Raw genomic sequence first — 27,444 nt, forward strand, 5'->3', positions numbered from 1 at the left:
GGTGCCTGGTTTATTTGTACTGCTTGCTCAATGTTTCTTGTGTTACTTGGCATTATACCAGTAGTTTTCAATGACATTAGGAACAGCACATTGGGATTTAATGTTAGAAACAGGATTTCTGTTCATTTGGTATCATCCCCCACTGCCCTGTGAAACAGAATTGATTCTGGACAAACTATGATTTATCCATTAAGTTGCTGAAACTGTAATCTATGTGGGTGTTGTGTTGCATTTCAGTTCCTAATTAATGTATGCAAGGCTGGTGATTTCTGCTGAATGCTGAGCACCAGGTTGGGCTGCTCAGAGCTGCCGGTTATTATATCCTTTATAAATATGTGTGGAAGAGACAATTTCTGAAGGGGACAGTTGCAAGGCAAGGTTGGAATGGAAGATTTGCTACCCTGCCAGTAACAGTGGCAACCAAATGTGATATTAAATAGATGCTTGGACTACTTTGGCTTCCCCTCATCAGTATTCCTGTCGTAGCATCCCCAAAAGCAAGGGAATGTGAGAGGGGGTGCTTTGATTACAATGATTGCTAAAAGCCAGCAAAATTAGAAGGACATCTCTGCTGCAAGGAGGTTTTTGGAAAGGTCTCCTTCCCTCAGGCTTATTTTGTGGCCATGCAGTCTTCCGCAGGAGCAGGGTGGTGAAGTGCCTCGGTCCATCCTGGTCTCCGCGCTCAGCTCGGTCGTGCTGCCTCCGTGTGAGGCTGCTCTTGTGGCCCAGCCTCGCAGGTGTGGTGGTGGTGACAAGGTTTAGCTCTGGGAGCAGAGGACAAAAGGATCTTCTGAAAAGTGAGTTGACCAGCTTTGAGTCTGTATGCTGGTCGTTGTTTCACCTGCATTCTCACTGTGCTCCTGGAGGGATGACAGATCTTGCTTGGCCTCTCCCCAAGCACTCCAAAGGGTGAAAGATGACTAACCACAAAAAAATGGTGTTTATTTGAGAGGTTTAAAAACTTATTTTTTGTGCAGTAATTGGAAAAAATGCCTAGCTTCATGCATGTTGCAAGTTATCTGTCCTCTAAATCTTTTTTCTGAGGGAGAGTTATAATGGTGATGCTCTACGATGGGTCATCCAGGCAGGAATCCAGACTTTTAAATTTCTAGAGTATGTCGTGCATGGCCTTGACATTTGAAATGTTGCCCTAGGAGTACAGGCTAGCATTTTTAGATATGCTTTATTCGAGTTAAAAGTATTGGCAGATTTTCATTTATGCTATAAGCAACTTCGATTCTTGTCCCAGTTTCTGAAAGCAAGAAACTGCTGGTGATGTTCAGGGGCACACATTATGTGTAGGTTAAGTGTAGCTTAGGGCTGGATTTACACCTGTGTATGATGCTGCTCTGTGGGACAAACGTGGTCAGGCATAGGCACTAATGATAATTGGGCAGAGCTGAGTTTTGGGTTGGCAGTTTATCCCACAGTTTAATTGGGCAGAGCACACAACACAGAATTTATGCCAGCTGTGGGAAGACTGATGATAACTTCATGTTAGTAGGTTTTATACCAGGACAGGTCACCTGCCAATATTTTTTAAAAATACCTGATCTGGGTAGGAGAGTTTATAGTGGGCTGGTACTCAGCACCATGCTGCTGCAGCATGTTTGATCCTGCCTGAGGAGCTGTGAAATGGGCTATGCATTAACTGTGTCTCTGAACTGTGACTTCAAGGAGATGCAGCTTGCTGAAGGTCAGACAGCAGGGCCAGGAATGGTATACAGATTTGTCGTTGTTGTTCGTTCAGGGGAAAAGAGCTTAAAAGCAAACACACACAAGCAGCAAACAAAGGAAGCCTTTGCTTTGCCAGTGCCTTGCTTTAAGAACATCGACAATGAGGTGCTCTTGAACTGGCATCTCTCTCCTGTCTTAGCAGGGAAAACAGTCTCTGTTGTTCCTTCTGGTGGCTGTTTTACAAACCCTTTGTTTTTACACTCTTAGTTATAGGTTGATTGGACTGATTATTCTGGATTTGGGAGGTGCCTTTGAACAGTCTTGAGCATATACCAATATTGCATAAAGCAACCTTCCCCCTGAGTGGAGGATGTTGCTCTGAACCCAGAAGTGTGATGTTCTCCTCCAGCTCCCTATTGGGAGGTTGATGGCAGCGTAACACAGTCCCAGCAGTGACATTGTGACATTCATCCCTCCCTTTGGGTAGGTATGTGCTATTTGGCATGGTTGGCCAATATAACTCCTTAAGATTTTATTAAAAGAATTGATTTCTATTGTACTTTATCCAAGTACAAACAACCTATTAATGAAGATCTCCATAGCTGAGAGGAATCAGCTGGAAATCCTGTGGCTGATCTGAGCATAAGGAAAGTTTTATCTTCATTTGTCTTTCTTCCCTTTTGCCTCTTACTTCCAGCATCTAATTGCTGTTCCATGGTTCCTGGCACTGGTGGTTAAAGCTGAGGGCTGATCGCTTTTTTATTTTTAATATCTTGTGGCCTCTATAGGCTGAAAGTCAGGACATGGAGAGTCCAGAATTGAAAGGAACTTTGGGCCACTTTTAGTGTGTTCTTTGTGGAAATAAGATTTAATTTCAAGTTTTAGGTACAGGATAGTTCAAGTTAATTTAAATCGGGATAATTTAAAAGCTGATTTTCTGTAATGATACCAGGAAAAGAAGGCTCTGGATTACGAGTCCCATTTTTTTGAACTGCTGAGCATCTGAAGCCATTCTCAGTCATTTCAGCAGAAGTTCAGATTTATTTCCCCAACTATATTTCTGAAGGTGCTCCCCTTGGTCTCGCTTCCATTTCACATAATATATTTCATATAGTACTGGTGTATATCATCTTCTCTGGTTGTATTACTGTCTTGAATCCATTTACAGGAATTCTGTGCTTTTTTTCTCCAAGCATTTACTGCTAACCACTAATAAATCTGGAACATATTGAGGCTTGGTGGGATGTTGGGCTTTCCAGGATGAAACTTCATTGTTTCCCGTTACAGGCTGTGGTTGGCAATTGCCTTTCCCTCCCTCCCACTGTCGGTTGTCTGAAGTCCTCTCTTACTGCACCAGCTTTTTCTACCCAAGCTGTTCCTGCTTGTTCATACATTTGTCCCCCCTTCCTGCCGGTGTCTCTTCCCAGGGTGGCCCTGCTGGAAAACGTGCCCGCAGTCGCTCCTGCATGAGGGGCAGAAGGCTCCTGGCACAGGCTTTCCCAAATCCCATCTGAACTGTTTCATTTGCAGTAACTGTGAGAAGTTTAAGTACTAGAAGAGCAGCCAGGCGCCCAGCATGAAGCATAATATTTGAAATAAATCAAGAGTACACGCCCATCACATCTTTTACTGAATTCTCATTTTCACCCATCTTTTTTTTTTCATTTTAAGCACTTAGGATAAGAAGTGTCTTTTTCCATTTTTGTAACTACCCAGTATATTTTGAAGCTCTTACATAAACAAGAAGTAGTGAAAAACGTGTCTCTCAAATCTCTAGTTGTTGCAGATGCCAGCATTAAGTAGTGAGTTTCGCTAGCTGCAGCCTGGCTGACTGTCTCTTCCCAGGTTTAACGTTCACAGTCACATCGGAACTAAAGATGACAAAAAGCCTCCATTTTTCTTCTGATTGCCCCTGCTCACAGGTCGTAGCACAGCAGAGCTGTAACCCCCCCACAGTGATGGGGTGGTAGCCCGGGCGAGGCAGGGAGTGGGCCGCGTGGGAGATGCTGTGGGGAGATGGACTCCCACAGCTGAGCTCAGCTCCCTGCTGCCGAGCAAGGTTTGGTTTTGGTTTGGTTTTTTTTTTAAATAAAAACTTCCTTTGCATTTTTTTTCCTTTAAGTTGAGGGAATCCAAATTGGTTTTCCATGTGTTGTTTCAGATGAAAATGCTTTTCTGTCAAAAGAAGTAGTGGAAAATTTTTTGAGTATTATTCAAAGACCTTTATTTGTTTTCCTCTAGGCTTACTCTTTACTTTGGACTGATGCCTTGTTTTTCAGTAGCAGATCAGAGCTACCAAAAAAAGGTGTCTGCTAGACAAGCAGAGTAACTTTTTAAAAATTAATTTGGTACTCTCTTCATACATCAAGACTGATAATTGTATGTTATTGGCATTGCCGTGATCTAAAAATGGTAGTAAAATAATGATTCTTTGGGCAGGCACTTTTTTGCTGTCCTGAATGAATTCTCATATGGCCTGTGTTCAAAATAACTTGGCATCCTTGCAGCTGTGTATTACTTAGAAAGCAAGAAAGTAAATTTTGGAAGTAACTTCTTTCTATTATTGGAATATCTAGTACACAAAATTAGTGTTTACTTTTTGTTAGGCACAACATCTGGGGATTTCAGTTTCTTCTGCTAAATCTTATCTTCAAATTAGGGTGGTGATGGTTATTCTGAAAGAAGTACATCAGATTTTTTTGGAGCCGTATGGCAGCAGTATTTTTAAATAAGTTCCTAATAAGTTTTGAGTGTTTATGGAAGTTCCAGGTTAAAGCATATTTCCTTCTAGGGCTTATGTTTTCTTCATCTATTCCTATCATTATTACAAACGTATAACTTATGATAGGGGAAGGAATTAAGGGAAAAAATAAGTATAGGATTCTAACATGAGTTCTGGTATTGCCCTTATTCTTCTACATTTGCCCTATTTTCCACACATAAAATTGACCTGTACCTTACCTCACATCTGATGTTAAGTTAATATTTATATTTATTTATATACTGAATAATTGATGTACTACTGAACTTCATGACTTGCTATTTTATAGCAGTTAGAAGTAAATGGAAGTGAAAACGGAAATGCCTGTTGTCAGAGGAAGCACAAATGATGTGCCAAAACCCCACTGCAGATTAGTACTGATTTTAGACCTCAGTTTTTAACTGCTTGTTGAGGGTATGCCGTGACAGTAATTCTTTATCCGAACATGATCATTTATATGCATAACACACCTCCTGTGTGGCCCATATTTAGATTGCTTCTAGGATCTCTGTGAATGCTCCTTCTTCACATTCTTTCATGAAGGGTGTGTGTCCCAAGAGGCTTTAAAAATTACTTTTAAGGGAAAAAATTTCTGAGAAATACCACACCCTCTTACTCCAAAAAAGTCTTATGCTGTTTTTCTTTTGGTTAGGTTTTTTTTGCTTCATGCTATCTGAAGGTTGCCCTGGAGTATTTGATGGTGGTACTGGCATAAGGGCCCACATGATGGGTCGGTACCAGGGGGCAGATGGCAGTTGATGTGTTCATATTCCTATTAAATCATTGGTGAGCTGTGCATGGGGTCATCCTTAAAGTTAAACCTAAAAAATCACCTCCTTTAAATCCAAACAAGGATGGTTACCCCAGTTTATCCAAGTCAATTTGAAACGTCTCTTAAATCACTGCAGTCTTCACGCGTGAACAAATGCACTTGCTCTCTGGCTGTTCATGTGCCCTTCATTTTTGCCATGAACCTTCCCCCAGCAGAGCCCACAAGCACTGTTTTTCTTGTGATGGCTTCCTGAGGAGACAGAACTACAGAAGGGTAGAACTTGATGTGGTCCTTATTTTAGTCCCTGCCAAGGAGAGCAGGCTGTGGAGGGGGCTCTGTGGGGACAACTTTCCTTGGACAAGCATTTCAGAGAAGACTGGGTGAAACAAAAAAGGGAACAGAGGGCATGTGAAGGTACAACCTCCTGCTCTAGACCTCATTTCCTGTCTGCTTCATCATTTGTCTGTGAATTTCTTCAGCTGACACTTGGGTTTCAGCAGTTGTCTGCTGGTTGTCCATCTGTGTCCTGCTTCTGGCACCAAGTGGCCACTGTCACCATGTTATCTGGCACAGCACTCTCCAAAGGGGATGCGTGCACAGGACGATGCATTGGGGTGCGAGAAGAAAATATTGGGACTTCAGTAGTACACACACATAATTTATAAACAAATAAATATACATATATTGAGGATGCATGCTCAAAAGTTTTTACTGGTAGGTGTACATGATGAAAATAGTTTGGAGACCACTGCTCTAACAGATGGAAAACCAGTTCTTTCTTCTTTCCCCTTATTTGCCCCCTGATTATGGCTCAGCTAAATTGAGCCCTCTGCACATACAGCCTCCTTCCAGCTTATAGACGCTGTGTAATGAAATGAACCCCCCAGGTAACTCAGCTGAAAACCACCCCTTCTCCAAGAGAAGATGTAAATGAAGGGGTCTGTCTGAAAGGGAAGCATGCTTGCAGGCTGCCTCTCCAATGCAATTAATTGAAATGCATCCATGTGATCTTTTCCTTTTGATTTGAATGGGAACTCGTTGGTTTCCCATTGCAGGCAAAAGAGCTGTTTTCTTCTCCTAAAGTGAAATGCCTGATATCCAATGCTCTATTTATTGAGGCCGGTTAAGGGGAGGAAAGGTGGAGGGGCACAGCCAGGCAGCGAGGTTAGGGAGCAAGTGTGTGCCAAAACTTGCAGGGCTGTTGGGAAGCAGCAAATGCGGAGGCGAGGTGACTTGGGCGGCATCCCTACTGATCTGGCCCACTGTGCCTTCCAGCCCAGATTCCTTCTGTCCCACCACACCTTTTCTCTTGGAGCAGTGCTTGCCTGCCCTCTCTGAAAATGAAAAAGTGGGAGCCCGCCAAGGCACTTTGGAAGATGGCCTTTGCTGGGGATCCTGCTCACCTGGGTTTGTGCTAATGATCCCCACCTGGGTGCGATTCACTTCTCTTTGCACCGCCTGGTATAAACACTCAGGCAGAGGAGCATCTGAGGGAGCTGGGGTTGTTTAGCCTGGAGAAAAGGAGGCTGAGGGGAGACCTTTTGCTCTTTGCAACTACCTGAAAGGAGGTTGTAGCGAGGTGGGGTCAGCCTCTTCTCCCAAGTAACAGGTGATATGACAAGAGGAAACGGCCTCAAGTTGCGCCAGGGGAGGCTTAGATTAGATATTAGGAAAAATTTTTACGCTGAAGGGGTTGTTAAGCATTGGAACAGGCTGCCCAGGGAAGCGGTTGAGGCACCATGCCTGGAGGTTTTTAAAAGACGGGTAGACATAGTGCTTGGCAATATGGTTTAGTGATGGTTTTTGTCAGTATTAGGTTGATGATTGGGCTCAATGATCTGAAAGGCCCCTTCCAACTTAGGCAATTCTATGATTCTAAAGGAGTAGGGAAAAGGAGTGGGATAGATGGACACCCCCTGTCTAGCTGTGTCCCTAGCTTTCAGAGACAGCTCTTAAATACCAGAGAACCCAGCCCGGCTGGCAGACAGGCTGCAAATCCAGCTGAGGTGGGACTGCGCTGCTCATGAGTGCTTTGCTCACAAGCTTGAGAGCCCTAAAGTCCTTCCCTTTTGCTCAAGTTAAGCTATTCTGGGTTTTGGTTTGTGGGGTTTTTTTTCTCCCTTTCTTTTTAACTGAACAGCCTTTCTGCTAGAGCGTATGCCGAGGTTACATGGGGTCTGAGGTGAGGATGCAAACCCAGAGTGGGATCTGGTCCCCTGCACTGCACCTCTCCCGCTCCTTTGCCTTTGGTAAGTGTCTCAGGTCCCAGGCTGCCAGCCGAGCCTCACGGTACCACCCTGTCTTGCAGGAGTGCTCCAGGGAAAATAGTTTAAGGACCATGAGATGCTCAAACACTAGAGTCAGTACACAGTAGAGGGAAGCAGCCAGTGGAGAGCTGTGGTATGTAAAGAGGTTTGTCATCTGGGGAATGGGTCCCTGCCTTGACAGCCCTGCCTTGACATTCCCTTCTTCTTACCTAAAATAAGCAAAATCAGGTAATACTGTCACAGGAATACAATTCTGGCGTTAACAGTGTGTTTAATATCCCACAGGTGGAATTGCAAAAAAAAAAAGTGTTGATACAAATTTACTAAATTCATTCATTTTATTATTTAGTGCTAAGCAGTAGGGTGACTGAACTTGATTTATAATGAAAGTGGTTTTGTTTCCCCTTAATGATGACTTTTGTTACAGCCAGCACAATGTAGCAGTAGGTTACCCAGCAGATATGACTGCTCTGCTTTGCTGTAAGGTGTCCCTATTTTTCAGGGGAAAAAAATAAATGAGTCAAATGATAGCGCCAGCTTGGAAAGTTACCGCATAGCTGCTGTCACATAAAGCAGTATAAATTGCAAGAGCTTTAAAATATGGGCAATATGTGTACCGACTTTCTACAAACTAGCACTCTTAGTGATTGCCGGTAGCAATTACGCCAGAGCTTTATGCTTGTAAGGTCAAACACAAGACTTTAATGGTGAGTGATTACAGATAAGTTTTTTGGGGGTTTATCTTCTGAAGGATATCCTTTTGTTTCTTACCGGCTTAAACATTCTACACACACTCCTCCCTCTCCCTTGCTGCTCTTTCCCACTGCACTACTGCAAGAGCACTGATAAGGAAAATAAGTCCCTGGATAAGCCAGTGGGTGAGAGGAGGAAGATGCTGAGGAAGGAGGGGAGGGTGGGCAGGGCCTGGCAATCTGCCTAGGTGACGGAAGGGGAGCTGGGTGAAATGCTGGGATGGTTTCTGCAGATGCATGATCCCAGTGATGTTGACCTGAAAAAAGGCTGGAGGAGTTCTTGAGGGTTACTGCGCTGACATGCAAAGGCAGATACGTGGACTAGAAAGGGCTGTCCCATGAATAGAAGTACTTCAGGCTATGAACAGAAAGCAATGTTCCATGTATTTCCAGCTGCTTAGAAAGTTGCTCTGCTTGGAGAAGATATAAGCCTTTGCACTCTTCATTTTCTCTGTCTCTTAAAATAGGGTGGGAGAAGGGCAGGAGAGGAAAGCAGCATGGTGGGTGAGGTGGGAGGGTGAATGGTGAGCACAGAAGTCATCAGTGCTACACATACGTGGTAATAATTTCTGTTGCTTGTGCAGTATGCAAATATGCCAACCAGTATGTAATAAAAAACTTCAAGGCAGTTTCACGTTGTAACACAGATTTATTCAAACTGGGGACCCAGCCGATAGTGTGATTGAAGTCAAATAATCAAAACATTTAGTCATAGGTGGGATATTTGAATCAGAGAGCCTGTAGTATCTTTCTGAGTCTTTAAAGTACTTTGCAGTCTTGTGAGAGATTATATTGAGAACACTCGAAATCTTAAAGGGTGACTCACTGTATTTTCCCCACCAAACAATTAAGCTGTTTCACTCAGCTCATCTTCACTGGGCTGATATGTAATAACTTGTTTTTCCCTCTGCTGCTGCCTAAATTTATTCCTCTAGTGTTGTTAAATGTGAACCTTTTTACTGATTTTATTTTTTTTAATGCTACAGTCGATCAGTAACCCAGAAGTTCATAGCTGCATGGAAGATTGCTACAAATAAGAAAATTCTGTGCAGTTTCTTTATCTGGGCACTGAGCAAATTGCTCTTGAAACAAATCCAGTCTTTGCAGTGAGTAGGTTTGTCTGAGTTTTCACTCAGGTTGGGGCAGGCGTTTACGCTCCATAATCCAGCCCTGACCAGGTGGGCAAGTCCCGACAGGCGTTATCTCAGCTGACCCTTGAGCCAGAGAACCCTGAGGTGGCTGTGAGATTCAAAGACAAAGTACATGCCCCCTGATGCCCTGGGTGCTCTGGCTTTCTTCACAAGCCGAACCTCCATCATCATCTTGCAAAGGCTGGGGAGTAGGGCAAGCCCTTGCAGTGCCCTGGTGAGACACTGGCAAGCAATCCAAAGTTATTTGGTATCACTGAGAGGAGAGAGGGAAAGGAATAACTTATATCCCTGACTCTTTCTGGGTGAGACAGTGGGGAGCAAAAGGGGTCCTATTAGAAGTGGAAGTGTTTCTTGACTCGGATGAGTGAGCGTCGACTTGCAGCAGGGCTCAGAGGGAGGCAGGGGCTCGGAGAGAGGCATGGTGGCCAGCGGCAGCTAGCTGGCCCCAGGTCTGCAGCAGCATGCCTGGGAGGGAGATCCCTGGTCCGCTGCCAGTGAGTTTGGGAGGAAAGCGGCTACCGATGGTGTTAGTCAGAGTGTGACTGCTGGGTGCTGTTCAAAGGGCTGGCGTGCTGTAAGAATGACGGGTTGGGCGTTATCTCATTTCCCCTTTCACATAACCCCAGGGACGGAGGAGACCATTACTGAAACCCTGGCAGTGAATGGAGCCAGAAGCAGGCTGAAATGTGTAAATAATTTCTCACAGGAGATTTATCTTTTGGTCCTTTTGTACCATTCCACAGGCATAACCTTTCAGTTTGCATGTTGTTTATTTTGCTCTGGCTGTCACTGTTCCTGTTTAATCCTTTAAGATAATAATATGCAGTAATAATGGTGAGGAAGAATGCTCTTCTTAACGTTAATGTCACATAGTGTGATACAATTTCTGTAATATTTTGGCTTAATACTATGTGCATGGTGTCAGCAGTAGCGCTGAATGGTTTAGAGACTGCTGTAATGCTCATTAGGGATGCTTTTTCAGAGCTCATGTAAGAGGCCCCAGAAGACATGCAGAAGAGTGAACGCAGTATTTATATTATATGTATTTGTGGCAAAAATAGGCTGCTGGAGAATTAAAGCTCAGTCTGCCTAACTTTGATCCCTTGCAAGGCATGAATGCAACTAATAGTCAATATAAGCACTTACTGAGTAGTACAACATTAAAAAAGCGACGTGGATTTCTATGAACAGAACGTTTCAAAGCAGCCAATTTTCCAACTCTGACAAATGAGCATGCCTTACATGAATAAATGAGGGAATAAACGAGGTGTGTCTGCTGATGTTGTCTCATACAAAATTTCATAAGCAAACAAGAGAAAGAGGCTCTAGAGCTAGAGCCACAGTGATCAACTTTGCTGGAGCACAGGGCTTCTCTTCCTCTATGTATCCACCCCTCCGCTGTTGCCACTGGTTTGTGGCTGTCCTAGACCACTCACAGAAGTGCTGCTGCTACCTCCTCCCATTTCTTCATCTTCCCCTTGCAAGATGTGTTAGTTTGGACTCAGTGCTAGGTTTCACTGCTATTGGCCTTGTTTAGTAGAGAAGCACGTGGCAGTTTGGAAATACCAGTCTAGGTGAAATTGCCAGAAGGGAGGTGTGCAGCTGCTTGGAAAGAAGCATTTGGGCAGGAATTCTTCTTTTGATACTGAGCCACCAGCAGGACCTCCCCCTACCAGGACCTTCCTGACAGTCCCTTGCAGGACGTTCTCCTTTCCCACTTGCATTTAATAACTTAGAATCATAGAATTGTTAGGGTTGGAAGGGACCTTAAAGATCGCCTAGTTCCAACCCCCCTGCCATGGGCAGGGACATCTCCCACTAGATCAGGTTGCTCAGAGCCCCATCCAGCCTGGCCTTAAAAACTTCCAGGGATGGGGCTTCCACCAGCTCTCTGGGCAACCTGTGCCAGTGTCTCACCACCCTCATGGTGAAGAACAACTTCCTAACGTCCAGTCTGAATCGTCCCATCTCTAGTTTTAATCCATGACCCGACATCCTAAAAAGTCCCTCACCAGCTTTCCTGTAGGCCCCCTTAAGATACTGGTAGGCCACTATGAGGTCTCCTCGGAGCCTTCTTTTCTCCAGACTGAACAACCCCAACTCTCTCAGTCTGTCCTCACAGGAGAGGTGCTCCAGGCCTCTGATCATCCTCGTGGCCCTTCTCTGGACACGTTCCAGCACGTCCACATCTTTCTTGTAGTAGGGGCTCCAGAAGAACTTGATCACTGACCTGGATGCTGGAGCTGAAAGTTGGCTTATGAAGTTTGTGGGGGTCCTCCTTCACTTGGAGAAACCTTGGTGGGCACAGAAGATGCATTCAAAATTATCTTGGCAGGCTGGAGAGAGGGTCCACAGTGAAGAAGCTGAAATTTCAAAAAGTGAAGTGCTAAGAGTTGTACTCATGAAGGAGAATTCAAATGGCCATGGGCTGGGCTACTTGGAGGATGTATTGCAAAGACATAGCATGTCTTATCATGTGCTTGCACAGAAAACCAGCTCTTGTTATGGAAACGTTATATGTAAAATATAAAGGAGGGTCGACCTAGATTTTTTTTGAAGAGCCTGTGTAGTCATTAGTGAAAAAGCCTGAGAGCCATTGTCCTGCCCGAGGAAGATAACAGAGAGGCCTTGTTAGAAGGCCTAGAAGAAGACTGGAAAGAGTGCAGCGACCGCAAACTAATGCATGCTACTTTACTGAAATCTAGGAGCAGGGTTGTGTCTGTGGATGGCAAATCTATTTTGGTTGTGAGTTAATGTGTCTGCAGTCTCTGTAAGTGAAAGAGGAGGAACATGATAGCTAGGGAATTAGAATCGCTTTTCTTTCCAAAACAGCATTTCCTCTTTCCATATGCTTTTCTGCCAGTGGGGTTGGTGGGTGAAGTCAGAGGTCCCAAAATGGGACTCTTGCCCTGGCATATCCTCGATGAGTGTGCTTTAGTTTGGGGTGAGAACTGCCTGCGCAAGGCTGTGCTGTCTGCATGTGATGGGGTATGCACATCTCCCCACTTGTCAGGATGCAGACTGCAGGGCACCATCCAGCCATGCTGGGCAATATGTAGCCCTCCTGTTTGTCTTCCCCCCTTCATGGGAACTGCAGAGGAGGAGGACAGGGAGAACGGCAGGGATGATTTCTTCCCTTTCTGGCCATGAGGATCCTGGGGCTAGGATCTGGTCGATGCGGCTTTGGACTCTGCAGATGAAATTATAACAGTAACCAGGACCACAGGCAGATTCAAAGTAGGTAGCTTGATGAACATTAATGCCCTGGGGATTCAAAAAGTAACTGGTGAGTAGCATTTACTGTTTTGGGAGCAAATTCATGGAATCACAGAATGGTTAGAGTTGGAAGGGACCTTAAAGATCATCTAGTTCCAACCCCCCTGCCATGGGCAGGGACACCTCCCACTAGACCAGGTTACTCAAAACCCCATCCAGCCTGGCCTTGAACACTTCCAGGGATGGGGCATCCACAGCTTCCCTGGGCAACCTGTTCCAGTGCCTCACCACCCTCACAGGAAAGAATTTCTTCCTAATATCTAATCTAAACCTCCCCTCTTTCAGTTCAAAACCTTTTCCCCTCATCCTATCACTACACCCCCGATAAAGAGTCCCTCCCCATCTTTTTTGTAGACCCCCTTCAGGTACTGGCAGGCTGCTATAAGATTTCCCTGGAGCCTTCTCTTCTCCAGGCTGAACAACCCCAACTCTCAGCCTGTCCTCATAGGAGAGGTGCTCCAGCCCTCTCATCATCTTCGTGGCCCTCCACTGGACTCACTCCAACAGGTCCAAGTCCTTCTTATGTTGGGGGTCCCAGAGGTCCATTGTTTAACTGTGAAACATCGCCTTCGCTTCTTCCAAGAGTATGTTGGCAGAAAGGTCAAGCCTTTCTGCTGTTATTCCTAAGCATGTTAGAGAGGAAGCTTTTGACAGCTTCCTACATCAAATACTTCCTCTGATCAGCTGCTGTGACTCCAGTCCCACATCACAGTAGCTGTGCCATCTGCTCCCGCCTGGCCCCCGAGTCCCTGCTCCTGCTCTGCTCAGCCTGCGGGTGCCACTGGGCCCAGGAGAGGACGCTGGGCAAGGAGAGCCAGTCTGGCCATGGAACTGGTGTTTCCCATCACTTCTTTGCGCAGGGCCCTCAGTCAAGCAGCACAGTTTATCCCAGGGCATCCCTCTGCGCCTGTTTCAGGTGTAGCGATAACACTGTTTAAAAAGTTGTGTTTAAATATTGCAGTGAGTTCAAGAGAAGAGCAATGACGGCCCTCTTGTCAGTTGAGAGCAGATCTTTTTAATTGGTGCCATTTCATAGAATCACAGAAGGTTTGGGTTGGAAGGACCTTTAAAGGTCAGCTAGTCCAAGCCCCTGCAATGAGCAGGGACATCTTTAAGCAGATCAGGTTGCTCAGAGCCCCGTCCAACCTGACCTGGAATGTTTCCAGGGATGGGGCATCTACCACCTCTCTGGGCAACCAGTGCCAGTGTCTAACCACCCTCATCCTAAAAAATTTCTTACTTGAACGGCTGGGATTTTGATTTCTTGGCTGAGCCTGGGTCAGGCTGGTTCGGAGTTCCAGCGTGGATGTCTGTGAATTTGCCGCTAGCCTTTGGTGACCTGGCGTTAGCTGCTTTGATGACACTGAAAGGAAGGACCGCAAGGAAAACCCCAGGGACTTTTCCACCCCTCCTTTACTTCTTCTGGACAGGCAGCGCCTTCACAGCTTGTGGGGATTTGTGGGGAGAGCGGCGGGCAGGCCTCTGCCGGGCAGGCAGCAGCCGCCCCTCCGTTTGGGGAGGGGCGTTGTGAAGGGGCGCTCGCTGGCGGCGAGGGGGGAAATGGCGGCTCTCCGGCTCCACCTGCCGGCGGGAGGGCGGCGGGGCCGGGCCGAGGCGAGGCCGGCTTCCCGGCCGGACAGGGGCCTGCCCCGGCGGGTGCGTGCTGCCGGGCCGTCGGGCGGGGATCACTTTGGGGATGGCGGCTGCAAAAGCTGTTTGGGAGCGTTTGTTGTGAAGAAGGGAAGTGAGGGCGGTGAGAAGTGGTGGCTCTGGTCGGTGGCCGGTCACTCCGCACCACAGCCTGAGTCAAGGGTTTTCATTAACTCCGTGTCTGCAGGGGGAAGCATGCGGTTCGCATGTAGATGACTTCTGAAATGTATGAAAGCCTAATTGCAGGTGCTTTATGGATTCCGATTAATTGGGAGAGATGGTTGCCAGCCTTGAGAGGGCTGGGATCACAGGGTCCCGAAAAGGTGATAAATGCAGCTTTCACAAAGTTCCCCTCCGTTCCAGTGCGCCCATGGCCATGGCCCGCTCCTGTTCCCCAGCCTGCCGTGTCACCTCCTGCTGCGAACATGGTGGAGGGGACGCACCTGCCGGCCCTGTGCCCCTGGTCCCAGCGCGGGATGCCCACGCTGAAGGAACATCTCCCTTTTTGCTGAAATCAAGAGGTGCTTCTTGCATCTTGCTCCCTTGGGCTGGGTATGGCGCTCACTGGTCCCTTGCTCTGCACCAGCTGAATTCCCTAACCCACTCCCCCAAAAACCCGTCTTCTGCGGGTGGGGGAGTCGGTGCCGGCTGGGAGAGGGCTCTGGTGAGAGCAAGTGGTGGCCTGAAGGAGGGTGCAGCTCTTTGCAGCTGGGGTGGAGGTGAGAGGAGGAAGGAGTGTGGTGGTAGGGGAAGGAAGAGCAGTGGAAGGAGAAAAAAGGAACTAGACTTTGCCCTTTCGGTGGCGGTGAGCTCCTCCGTCAGCTCAGTCACCCGGTGTGTGTACACCCTCAGCAAACTAGAATGGCTGAGGCATGAGTACGTGTTTCCTTCTGCTTATTTTGCTCCGGGAATGGTGATCTCAGGGGGTGGCGGGGCAGACAGCTGCAGGGTGTGACTGTCTGGCTTCTCCGCCAGCTCCTGGCAATGCGGGCATCTCAAAGATCTCCTTGGGGAGGGTGACCCAAGCTGCCTGAAGCAGGGAGAAGGACACAGACCTGGCCAGGAACTGCAGGGCTCTGAGCATTCTGGAACAGCCCTGAGGATCCGTCTCCACCCATGTGCTGCTGTTCTGGTTTCTGGTGGCCTGATAGAGGAGCAAAGAAAAATACTATGGGAAATGTGGGTCTGGAGCAATGGTTCCCTCCTGTAGTCAACCTTTGCTTGACATCACTGGTTTAATTTCATGCCTAACCCAGGTCCATCCCCTTCTCTACCTCGGGAGCTTCATCATCACCACAGAGCCATGGCTGCTGATCCCATTTTCTGCTGGTGCTGGAAACCCTGGCGCCAGGACCAAACTTATGGTCTTGGTTGGACTGTATGACTTTGTCTAGAGCTGTTTACGTGGCTCGGCTGTGCACTTCCCCAAATACCTGGTCCAGGCAACTGCAGACTGCAGTGATCTGGCAGTGCTTATGAGCATGGTCACTGTGCGATTGGCCTTGTCCTGCTCTCCTCAGCTGTAATTTTGTTCACATGTTTTCTTCGAGCACAGCTCTTTTGGAAAATGGGTTGACAACAGGTCCAACTACTGCGAAGTGAACAAAACTGAAAAATAGTTTAGCCGGGCCAAACTGCTTAAAGAATGACTCAAACAGGCTTTAAAAAGTATTAATTGAAGAGTTAATGCTTGTTTTCTTAGTTCCCTTTTAACAGATGCTTATTGGTATTCTCCTTGAAGTCTTGCAGCTTTCACAGTCATCATGAATCAACAAACTGTCCTTCCTTCCTATAAAAGTGGAACTGCTGGCATATGAGCAATATATGAAATAACATACATTGCAATCCCAAGCGAGGCCTCTTTTCATTCTGTACAGCAACTGGTTTATTGTGATTTTCTTCATCCTCGAGAACAAACTGCTCTTACCTTGACATTTGACACATTATTTTGAGAGACCAAGCTGTAGTGCACTTTTTCCCCTAGGTTAGTAACTGTCCAGTGATAAGTTTAATAAAACTTTGCTGCTGTTTTTGTACTTGAAGGGCCTTCTCAGGAAGAGATAAGAAGTTCAAATGAGGAAGCACTATGTGGCGGCATGGGAAACAGCAGCTTGGAAAGATAACTTGCATTGTTAATTTGTCCACAAAAGAGTGTTAGTGATAATGTTAAGTGGCCTGAAGACAGAAATAGAAGGAGCAAGAAGCAGGATGTAGAGAGACGTGGTGGAGAAGGGAAAGCAAAATGAGGCTCTGTTGGTACAGTATAGCATTATTTGTTATTATTTCACCATACAGTATAGCGTATGGTGGAAGCAGCTAAGAAGGATTATCAAGACTCATGTGCATTGTCTGACAAAAATCTTGTAAGAAAGCAAGGTATTGTGCACCAGACTTCACCAAGAACAACTGAATATTGCAGATAAAAACACTACAGTGCACTAAGTACAGTTTTAAATTTCTGAATAGAGAAGATTTCTGCATTGCCTTTAGGGTCAGTGTCAAATGCCAGCACAAATGCCATGTCTGAAAGCAGCACATCAGTTTCTGCATTAAATGCTGATGGAGATCTGGGGCTGGCCCTACTCAGTTTCACAGCTTGGGACCTTGGAGGGCAAGTAATCATGTTTTCACATGATGTATTTGTTTTTAAGATATATCTGTCCATAAACAGACAAATTAATAAATACCCTTCTGAGTGACCAACGAAAAAACACCCATTTTCTTGAATTCCTTTATAACTCTACAAGCATACTTTGTAACCGTTCTTGTCAATGAGTGGTAAAATAGTGTTAGGAGGGTTAGATATTTGTGTTTTGAAAATATTAAACCTTTAAAAATCATTTGGCTCTGTCCAAGCTACTACTTCAGTGGAAGAAAGTTACCTCTAAATGGACTGCACAATAACTGAAAGTTGCATCTTCATAATTTTTTTCTCTGTAACCAGTAGCAGGCCAAAAGGAACGTTACTAAGAGCGTACAATGGAAAATGCTTTTGGGCATATTTGCACCATTTCTCTGTCCCCATCACTGGCAGTGAGCAAGGTTTTAGACTCCGCTTGATACATCTCTGATTGTGTAGCAAGTGGCAGGGGAACATAGAATCATAGAATTGCCTAGGTTGGAAGGGACCTTTTCAGATCATCCAGTCCAACAATCAGCATTGTTGGTCTTGAGGATATTGCTGCTTTAACTTGCAAAGGATTGCCTGGGGCCTTTGAAGAGGCATGCAAGGGGTTCAGATTGCTTTAGGAAGACAGTTTGGGCCTCTGTCCAGAGAAGAGAGATGCAGCTCAACTCTTGTTTGGTCATGCAGGTTGATCACTGTAACCGGCTCTAGGAGGTGATGGTTATTTTCTGTTCCCTGTTAGTCCTTGCCCTGTATTGAGGTTGCCAGAAACAGCAGTGGCCTTCCAGCAGATGGAGAGTGAAACTGGCTGCCTTCATCTAGGAGAAAATCAGAGGATATTCCTCCTTTCTCAGCAGGTGGGAGGGTGAGGAGAGAGGGTCTTCCCTCTCCCCTTGGCATTGGCAGAGGTCCTTGTGGTGGGATAGAATGGCCCTGCACAGCTGGTCAGTGATCACTGGTGACTCCAGCCAGGGGTTGCTCTTCCCAGGCATGTCATGCCCATCAAGATGTCTGGGGTTATGTTCACAGAGTTGTTGACTGTTCCTTCTCTACTTGTCCCCAGAATAACAGTGTAAAAAGCCACAAGTTAAGGTATAGCTCTGGAGGGACTGATGATGAAGTTGTCACAGTTATCTTCAGTCCCTGGACTATCAGAAAATTTGTAAGATGAAAACCCCTGAATGATCCAGAGAAGTGGATCTACGGCTGTTGGCTGTTTCCTCTCCAAGTTTCTGTACTTTTGTCGTTTTAAAAATACCAATGGTATATGTAAAGCTATACCTTTTCCTGTGGGGTGGAGAATTTGCTTCCTTCTGTCTCCTTGGTGGTTTTGGGATGGAGAATTGGTGTGACAATTTGTGGAGCCAAACTGTGATGAATTTGTCCTCTTTACAGCATGAAATTTCTACAGAGTGAAAGAAGGAAGTGGTTTGCTAAGTCACTTTTTTTTTTTTTTTTTTTTTTAATTTTATCACAACTACCAGTAATAACCACAGGGAAAACGTGCAAACAGTGAGTATTCAATGTAAAGCTATATATGGGAAAGGCTGCCCATTGCGAACCTGCTGCCAGCGAGGCTACATGGTGCCGGTAAGTATGCACCCGGTCGCTTGGGCTGAGGGTCTGACTGTCGCGTCTGCCTGGGTGCATGTTACCCAGCTTTCCCAGCTGACAGCCTGGTGACGAATTGTATGGTCTTTTAGTCCTTTGCGGGGAAATTCTTACAAGCAGGAGCCATGCATGGGAACGGTGATAAATGGAGTTAGGAAGAGGCTGGGTAATAGATTTGCTTGCTGGAGTTTACTACTAAAAGCAAGCGGCATGGGTAACAGAGCTTTGAGCTAAGTCTTTCGTCATTCTTGAAATGTGGCAAGGTATCCTGGTATTCCCAGTAGTTTTTTATCTGTTGCTCATCTGCAGTGTTTTTAGGGACACTATTTCGTCCCCACCTAGAACAGAGGATTCGTGATCGGTTTGAAGATACCCCGTCACTGCCAGGTTTTTTTGAGCAATATGATAATTGTCAGTGGCTGAGGCACAGAACACTGTGATGGAGTAACTGAACCTTAAAGTGTATTTCCAGTGGAAGGAATAGTTTTTTCCCACCTGTTACAGAGATTGTATTGCTTCTGATTCAATTTGAGGGAGTCTTTATGTTGAGAAGTCAGTCACTTTTCCAGCAAAGCAAACCTTTTATGTTAGGGCAGCTGTGCTTTTTTGGTTTAAGGCTTTTGCTCTAATTAAGAATCTTAAGTGTGTTTTTCATGTGCTTTAAAATATTATGAAAAATCCAGGTGAGATAGAATTTTTATTTTTTGTGCTGAATCCAAATGTAATTTTTGCAAAGTTATGGGGGTAGTTGGGGATGTTTCCGTTTTACATTATTCTGAATTTTCAGGATGAAGTTTCATTTCTTCCACACTGTGAATTTATTTCCAAGTATGGATTTTTCCGCATGGATATGGATTACCAGTTTTAATAACTTTGAAACCAAAATGTATATACTTAAAAATTAATATTTTTTGAGTGGCTGAAAGTTGTACTTTGCCTGTGTTTCTTAAGTGTTTGCATGTATTCAGCTTTATTTTCTAGACACATGAGCTACTTTGTATATGCTGATTTAGAGAGTACATTCTTAACACCAGAAACCATCATAGTGCTAGTCTCTGACCTTTTACAGGTGATCAACTCTAGGCAGCCACTGTGTTCTACCTTTCTTGGAAATGCTGGTCAGAGTACAGGACCACTTTTCCGTATATCTGGTCTCCTGTGCTCTCTCAAGAGGTGCCCCGACTTCCGCCATGCCTTTCCTTTGTAATGCGTTTCTCCTGCCTTGTTTTTTGGCCAGTAGGGACTGCATGAGGTGGCTGTATGGTATGTTCACAGACGTACAGCCAGGATGGAGGCTTCTTTTGGGCTGCTAAATTGACCATCCCTCACCATTCAGCTCATTGTTCTTCTTACAACCAGCAGCATTCAAAGGCTCCAGTATCCTCTCGGGACCCCAGGGGTGGGTTGTCCTTCTAAAACTCCAGGACTTGCACCCATAAAGTAGCATCACCTGCTGCTTTGGCGGTCATTTTTGGTTGTGTGCCATGACATGGTGGGGCTTTCAAGCATGTGCATATTGTCAGGGTCACTGGCACCTCTTTCATTTTTCACAAGGAGAGCGTACTGTCTTCTGTCCTTGGCAGATTAATTTCATTTCAGTGTAAAGAACACAAAACCTTGATGAGAGGCTGTTCTTTCTCTACTTGCAATGTAGCGTTAGTCATCTGAAAAGTATTTGTGAGCTGGAAGACAAAGGGGCCAGGAGAATAATTGCTGGGCAGTCAACAGAGGAAGCAGTTTATGGGGTGCTGTGGTTTTGTTTGCATTTATTTAACCCTGATGAGTGCTGTTTTGGAGAAAAATGTAGACTTCCTAATACTCCCATTCCTTCAGTGAAAGGGCAAAGTCAGTCTGGGGCCTGTTTTGAGATCTCCCACTAGCTCTCCAGCAAAACCAGGTCTCAGCAGTTGCCCATCTGGAATGGCTCAGTAGGCCTTTCTGCAGCCCTGGAAGGGCTCACTGGCTTTCGGGGCACAAACCCGACCGTCAGAGCAGGTAATTCCCCAGAGTATCTGGGGCAGCAGCCCTCCGGGCAGTTTCCTTCACTTGCCACCCATTTTCAGGTTCTGCTTCTGTCTTTGTTTTTTTCTTGGAGACTTCCTCAGCGTTTTGTAGCATCTACTGGTGAACTTTTAATCATACAGTATGCCAGCTGGCACCAGGGGCTTTTTACCCCCAATTCCAAAGGCATTTTATTCCATTACAGTAGAGTAAAGTAAATATTCTGGATATATCTACAGTAGTAGGGTGCAAGTAGAAGTGTACTTGTTTAAAGATAAGACTTTTCAGTCGTCTTTTTCAGACTCAGGTTCTTTATGCATCACAAAGTGCTTAAATGTAAAAAGTATATTTATGACTGGGTTTGAAAATCTCTTTTGAGAAGAGGCTTTTAATTCCAAGTCAGTAAAAATTATTCTGAAGAGAAGGTCCCATATCTAGAAATGCAGATCAGTAATTACTTGTGTTTTTCCACATGTTCTAGGCTATGAAGATTAATCTAAACTCTGAGTTTGCTGGCTTTAAACCCTCCCTTTCCCCATCTTTTTGGTGTGGTTTTTTTTTTCTTTTTTTTAAGGTGTTTATCCCATGGAGTTCATGGTCCATACGAGTAACTGTACCCATCTTAAAGCTTCAGCTGCTTGCCAACTTGCTTATCACTCTTTTTTAAAAGGGGCTTATGTACAAACAGCAGGACAAAACTGATTCATGCTGTGTTGCCTGGTTTCTTCTTTGCACACCTACTCATGCATTGATCCTGAACCGATTAACAGCATAAATTTCTAGCTATAATGCTAAACTGCATCTTCAGACACTGGTCTGTCATTCACCTTGGCTCCGGTCTGAATTATTAAAGCATGTGTGGGTTAATCCATACCTCCCTCTGGCTGTAGAGAGAAATACTGGCACTGAGAAAGAAGGCAGCATTTTCCCAGTAGAGGGAGGTATTGTAGAGCTCAGCCCAAGTAGGATTCCACTTGCTGGAGAAAAATGCGCCTTTTGCGTTTTGGGGTTTTTTTTTTCTGAATTTTAGGAATTCGTGGGGCAGTGTGTGCAGAGAGCTTGGAGGAGGCAGCCAAAAGACCTTGCTCCATGTTTCGGTAGACAGAAGATTTTCCCATGCTTGCTTTTATATTTTTTTATTATTATTGGAATAGAACAATTGTAAAGAGAGCAGGGACCTCTGCCTTGTCTCACCAAAACCTCACAGGCCACCTGTGGTGGAGGTAGAGATGCCTTTGGTGCCGCCAGGGCGAGGAGGGACTCTCCATGCTCACTGCAGAAGCCCCCTTGCCTTCCCTCTATCCCCTCAAATCCCAAAGGACTTTGGCGGGTTGAGTACAGTGCTACTCTGAACGGCGTCAAGCACACCATCATGTAGATTTTTTTACTTTACATTGTATGGCAGGGACATGCATCCATAGAAGAGGTTTAAAACAAACCCAGCAACTACCATTAAATTGCAGCAAATGTGCTTGGTCAGCTGGAGCATGGACATAAATCCATAACGATGCTTTGCAGCATCCATGCGGATAGTGCAAGTGCCTTAGTACTTATCCTAATCCACAGGTAAAATATGCATGCTTCAGGACTGATTGATCGCTAAGTGGAACAGGGCAAGAAACATCAAAACAGATGTTGGTGTCACATTAGACAAGGAAGGAAGCATTTAATTAGTTAATTATTTAACTCCTTGAATCAACAAAGCTCCCTGTGAAGCTTTGGATTTTTTTTTTCAAGGTTCGCTTAGATTTGTGGCTTGATTTCTCTCTGTTTGTTTCCTTTTGTCACCGCCTGCCCTAGCAGGGACCCAAGGTGCGGTTCGCTATTCCTTGACATCCAAACCCATCTGTGGGGACTCACCTCAGCAGCCTCTAATTCAGAGAGGTGTAAAGCTTCATTTGCTTCATTTCAGGACATCAGTTGGATGCTTCAGGGATTCTTGCAAAACTGCTGGTCAGGTTATTTTCACCTTCCTTCACTTGCTCCAGCGAGTCCCATGCATTCCAGCTGATATACAAGACTTTTCCTTGGCTGTAAAGAGTGTTTTTCTTCCAGACCTTGCAAAAAATGGTAGAAAACCAACGCTTTTGGGTATGTTCCTCTGGAGACTCATCCCGGTGATAAGCTGGGTGAGCAATGAGGGATGGAGAAATGTGCTCCCCCACCGCAGACACTTTTTAACTGTGTGCACGCTATGAGCACTCTTATACTACTCTTATAACGCTCTTCTGATTACTTTTTTGACTGTTTATGATGCCCTATAACTTTTTCTATTGCTTTGAAAATCTTCAAGTAAATGTAATTGAAATTTGCTGGGTTCTTCAAAGTTTAAAAAAACAAACCAAAACAAGAACGTGCCACTGGAGTGGAAAAAAGATCAATGAAATTGATAAAGGCTTCTCTGTGTGGAATGAGAGTGCTAAAATTTCGTCTTTTCTGGATTCTGTAGTTAGCATGCATTCTGTGTAAATACAGACTCATGAAGAAATCTACTAAATTGGGAGTACTTGGTGGTTTTTGTTATTCCTAAATTCATTGACATGGTTTCCAGCATCACGGATTACTGTTCACATCCCTTTGAACATAGTGAAAAGTAAGCAGACATAACCTGTCTGTCTTAAAAGATGTTTAAATAGCAAAATTCTGCTGAATACCTACAGTCACCAGAACCACAGTATTTTCACGGAAATTTAAGAGAGAGTACTTCAGACCTGGTGTATGAAGATAATCAATTTGTAGGACTGCAGTGAAAACTCAAGCATAAGCCTTGTCCCACATAGTAAAAAGTTATTTATTGCTTGGGATGAATGAAGGACTGCATAGTTTCTGTCTAGGTTCCACCTTTTGCTGCTTAGACATAGGTGAATATTTTCCTCTAATGAAATACTGATAATACCATGCTTATCCATTGGATTGCAGTTGCAATGTTAGCTTTATCTGGGGGCAGGAGGAAGGTCGGTTGCATGAGTGAAGAGGCACGCACTACAAAATGAAGAGGGAACCTTCAAAGTACAGGACATAAAAGAAGGCTGCGTGTTACCGGTAATAAGAAAAGCTGTGGTAACTTGGCCGGTCCTCAAAAATTCTGACGGAATGTGAAAGGTCCAAGCAGCCCCGTCCCACGCAAGAAGAATGTAATCTCTTAAAAAAGGAATTATAAACAGCAGATAGGGGCTGGAAGGTAAAAGGGGGTGTGGGGAGCAGGAGGCACTCGCTGGGGAAGTTCTTCCTGCAGAGCGAGGTCCATCCAAGGTGCTTTCTGGCAACCTTTAAGCGGGTTAGTGGGGAAATATCATTTGCATTCTCCAACATCTCTCCAGAAAATGTCCCTGCAACATGCATTTGATACTCAGAACTTAAGGTTCAGCTGTTTGAGGAATTTCAGATTTGAAACCTCATCTCTCGCGAGGATTGGTGGGGGATCCCACAGGGCAGAAAAGGAGTCCAGTTTGGATTTCTTTGTGTAGAAAGCTTTTAGCTTGTTCTCAAGTCCTCCAAGAAAGTATTTTCTAACTCAGCTTAGACCCCTGTTGGAGTTTGCTGAAGAAGCCAGTGAAAAATTGATGTTGTGGAGCTCACTCCCAGGTCTATTTAAAAAAAAATTAGCTCCTTTATATTGAGGTGGATTTGATCTCTACAACAAACAATGCATTTTTGTGTCTGGCCTTCTTGTATTCCTTACATTTACGTGCTCTGTCTGGGGACATTGATTGTAAATTGTAATTACACTGGTTTGGTGCAGCTGTGGCTTCCAAGTACATTTTAGTAAAAGCCGTTGCCCCATAGGCTGGCCAAGCACAGCAGCTGTTTATGAAGATAAACATGAATCTTAATGCTGTGTACTTTGTACTAATGCAACTTGCAGCAAAGTGGGTGAAGCATTGTCCTTTAATTTTTGATAAACTTGTGTCATGATTAATACAGAAGTATTCAGTGTACACCAAAGAGACTGCTGCTGTAGTGAGTAAAAATTTATGAACAATTTTGTAGGTAATAGTTCAAATTCATTAGTTTACAAAGAGCTTTTTCACAGCAAAAAATCTATTCTGTCTTCACTTTTTAGATGGTTATTATTATTATTATCTAAAACAGAATGTTTAGGCAAAGATAAATCATTGGTACACTGATATTTAAAGCACGGTTGGTAATGTATAAAAGCTGCTTGCCATGGGCATCTGTCTGCAGTCCTTTACCTCTGCTCCTAACAGCATTAACTTTTCATTGAATCGCTGATTGACTGACTGCAGGGAATTGGCATTTAATTATGTTTAAGCTTATCCTACTGCATATTGAGAAACAATTTAAAATACTTCGTTTGAAACTGGAATGCAGCGTGTTTAGGCAAATATCGTGACTGTTCTCTCTTTTATTTTCTGAGGACAGGAGCTCGGATGTATAGCTCTTGTTGATGTTTCAGTGTGTGCAACCTTCTAACACCACATAAATCACTTTGAATTTCTCCAGCCATTATCTATTTGGCATGTTATGTGATTCCTTTTCCAAAATAATTTCTGTTATTTTTCCATTATGTGATGTTTTATATTGTATGTTGATGACATTCCAGGCTGAAGCACATTGAGAGTCTTATATAAAATACTGTGCTTGTCTTCAGTCTGGTAATCCTGACAAAATTGGTGGCAAGCGACAGAACCAGTATTACACGTTACACTTTTCTCTGCTACAGGCATCCACAAATGCTCTCTTGTATGTATTCCTCTACAAAATAAACACTTTAATAATGAACTATGAAATTCATACCACATAGAACTTGTTTCCTATGCTAGTCAAAACAGTCCTTGCAGATTGTTAGATTTCTTGTCTTTTGTTAAATGCAAGTTCATTTAAAGAACCTCCCCCCCAATCTCTCAACATAGAAGTAAAAATTCTGAATTAAGTTTTTGTTTATATGTGCCAAGGATAACGTCAAAGAAGTTGTAAAAAGATTTCAAAAAGTGGTAAGCTTTTTTGAAGCCTCCTTTTGAGTTGCAATTAAGAGGTTTATTACTAAAAAATTATTAAATGAGATGAGGTGCAGAGTTTGCAAATCCCTGCTAGTCACCTTCCTGTCTTACAGGAAACCTTAAGCGCTTTCATTCCTGTTTTACAATTACACAGAACACTCCATCACTGCAAAATGTGACAAATAGTTACGGTGGTTATGTTTTGATAGCTGAGAGTAGGAAGAAAAAAACATTGGTGTTTTCTTCTGATTCTAAAGATGCGTGGAAAAGAGCAATTTCTGACAAGCACCATTTCCAAAAGAGTATTTTAACTGAAGTTACCTTGCTGCATTCATCTCCCTATCGGGGTTTGCTCACATTCTTGAGTAACTCTGAATTTTCAGAGCGCTGATGACTTTCTTTTTGTCATAAATGATAGTGGGAAAGAGTTAACAGCCCATTGCAGCCCTGGAGATTTTTAGCTGGTTGCAGCCCAGCTCACGCCACAGAGTTGCTCCCGTCGGGGCAGCGGGAGTTTGCAGAAAGCCAGAGGGAAAGCCGGTGAGCTTGTCACAGACATCCCTTTAGGTGTGACCGAGTGATAAAGGAAATGTGGTGCCCTTCGGGAGGGTGTGTACCTTTGAGAAACAGGAAGCCGAGCAGCGGCCGCCTGCCTGCCCTGCCTGCAGAGGTTGGTAGCCCGGGCGGGCGCAGGTGTGCCGACACACCACCCAGCCTCTTCTCTCCAGGCATCTTGGCAGCAACATCTGGAAGAGGCAGGGGGAGAAAGAAACCCAACCCAAAGCCAAAACACCCCCCCCCCCTTCCTTTCCCCCTCAAAAAAAACAACCCTCCAGGTAGAGAAATATGACGGCCTTGCAGCTGAAAGAGTTGTCACATTCAGGTCTGTACAGGAGGAGACGGGATCGCCCTGATAGCGTGGGACTGCCCGGGTCGCACGAAGAGAAGCTGAGGTGAGTGCGAATGGACGGGTATCACTGGGGTGCCGAGCCCTTCTCGGCAGCCTGCTTGCTTTGGTGGTTTCAGCAGACAAACTGCAACAGGGCTCTGGAAAGTCTGCACAACGCATGCATCGAGAAGCAGTCCCAAAGCACTATGGAAAAAGCCCCGACAGAGGGATAACAGGAACCGTACGGTGACTTTGTGAGTTTTGGTGATGGTGTGACTCCCTTCCCCAGCTCTGGGAAGGGCAAATGTTAGCTGGTGGGTTGCTTCTGGATCCCTTCTGATAGCCAGCACTTGCCAGTAAATAACTCTCCCCAGCCTGACAGTTTTGCTTGGTCTGGTTTGAAGTCAGTTTTGGGTCACCCGGGCGCTGTGGGTTGTGCTGCTTCTCAGGGGGTCTCGGGGCAGCCCCTTTGCTGGGTTGGTTTCCTTGCAGCTCCTGGGCTCTGGCTTTCTTCAGGGGGGGTTCTTTGTTGTGGAAAGGGCTTTAGACAAAAGAATGCAGCAAGACTACTTAGCCTGACCTTACCCAGGAGGTCGACCAAAAATCGGAAAGCCATTTAATGTCCCAGGTTGTCTTCTTGATGCTACGTGCCTTTTGAAAGAGTAACAGCGAATTTTCAAAAAGCCTCTGTTTGGAGCAGGGAGATTAAAGAATTGTTCGTAACCTGAGTAAATTCAGACACCAAAAAAAAAAAAAAAATAGCAAAGGTTTTTTTCGAAGTGTGCTCGGCGTGAAAGCAATCTGTTCCCGCTTCAAGCTCCTCAGAAAAGGATCCTTGTGTAAACGCTGACAAAAGCCTCGGTAGAGAGGAAGTACTTCCTATCTCCTAACGCCTGTTCTCTGGTTGTATTTTTAGATTATTTTTTGTTGGTGGTGGTTGTGCATCGGACTGGAGTGCTGTGCAATTGAAAGTGTGTTTGTTGCTGTGCTTTCATGACCAGAGTTAGCAATTTCAGGAGGACGGGTATTCAGATTTGGGGGACTTATCCT

The 27,444-nt window shown here is 44.9% G+C and overlaps 1 protein-coding gene across 5 annotated transcripts in view; it reads left to right on the top strand.

The window, feature by feature from the left end:
- Window positions 1-27,444, top strand: part of LIMS1 (LIM zinc finger domain containing 1) — a 76,318-nt gene that overhangs the window by 14,266 nt on the left and 34,608 nt on the right. The window contains exon 1 of one of the 5 annotated variants that reach the window (XM_074560469.1): window positions 18,333-18,522. The exons of 2 other annotated variants lie outside the window; for them this stretch is intronic. In XM_074560469.1, coding sequence (XP_074416570.1) covers window positions 18,470-18,522 — 53 coding nt within the window. In that variant the 5' untranslated portion in view covers window positions 18,333-18,469. Of the gene's footprint in view, window positions 1-18,332; window positions 18,523-26,255; window positions 26,459-27,444 lie in introns of those variants that run through there. 2 more of the 5 variants (XM_074560491.1, XM_074560452.1) reach the window with 2 other exon arrangements.

The sequence above is a fragment of the Larus michahellis genome, chromosome 1, assembly GCF_964199755.1.
Source record: "Larus michahellis chromosome 1, bLarMic1.1, whole genome shotgun sequence".
NCBI lineage: Eukaryota > Metazoa > Chordata > Aves > Charadriiformes > Laridae > Larus > Larus michahellis.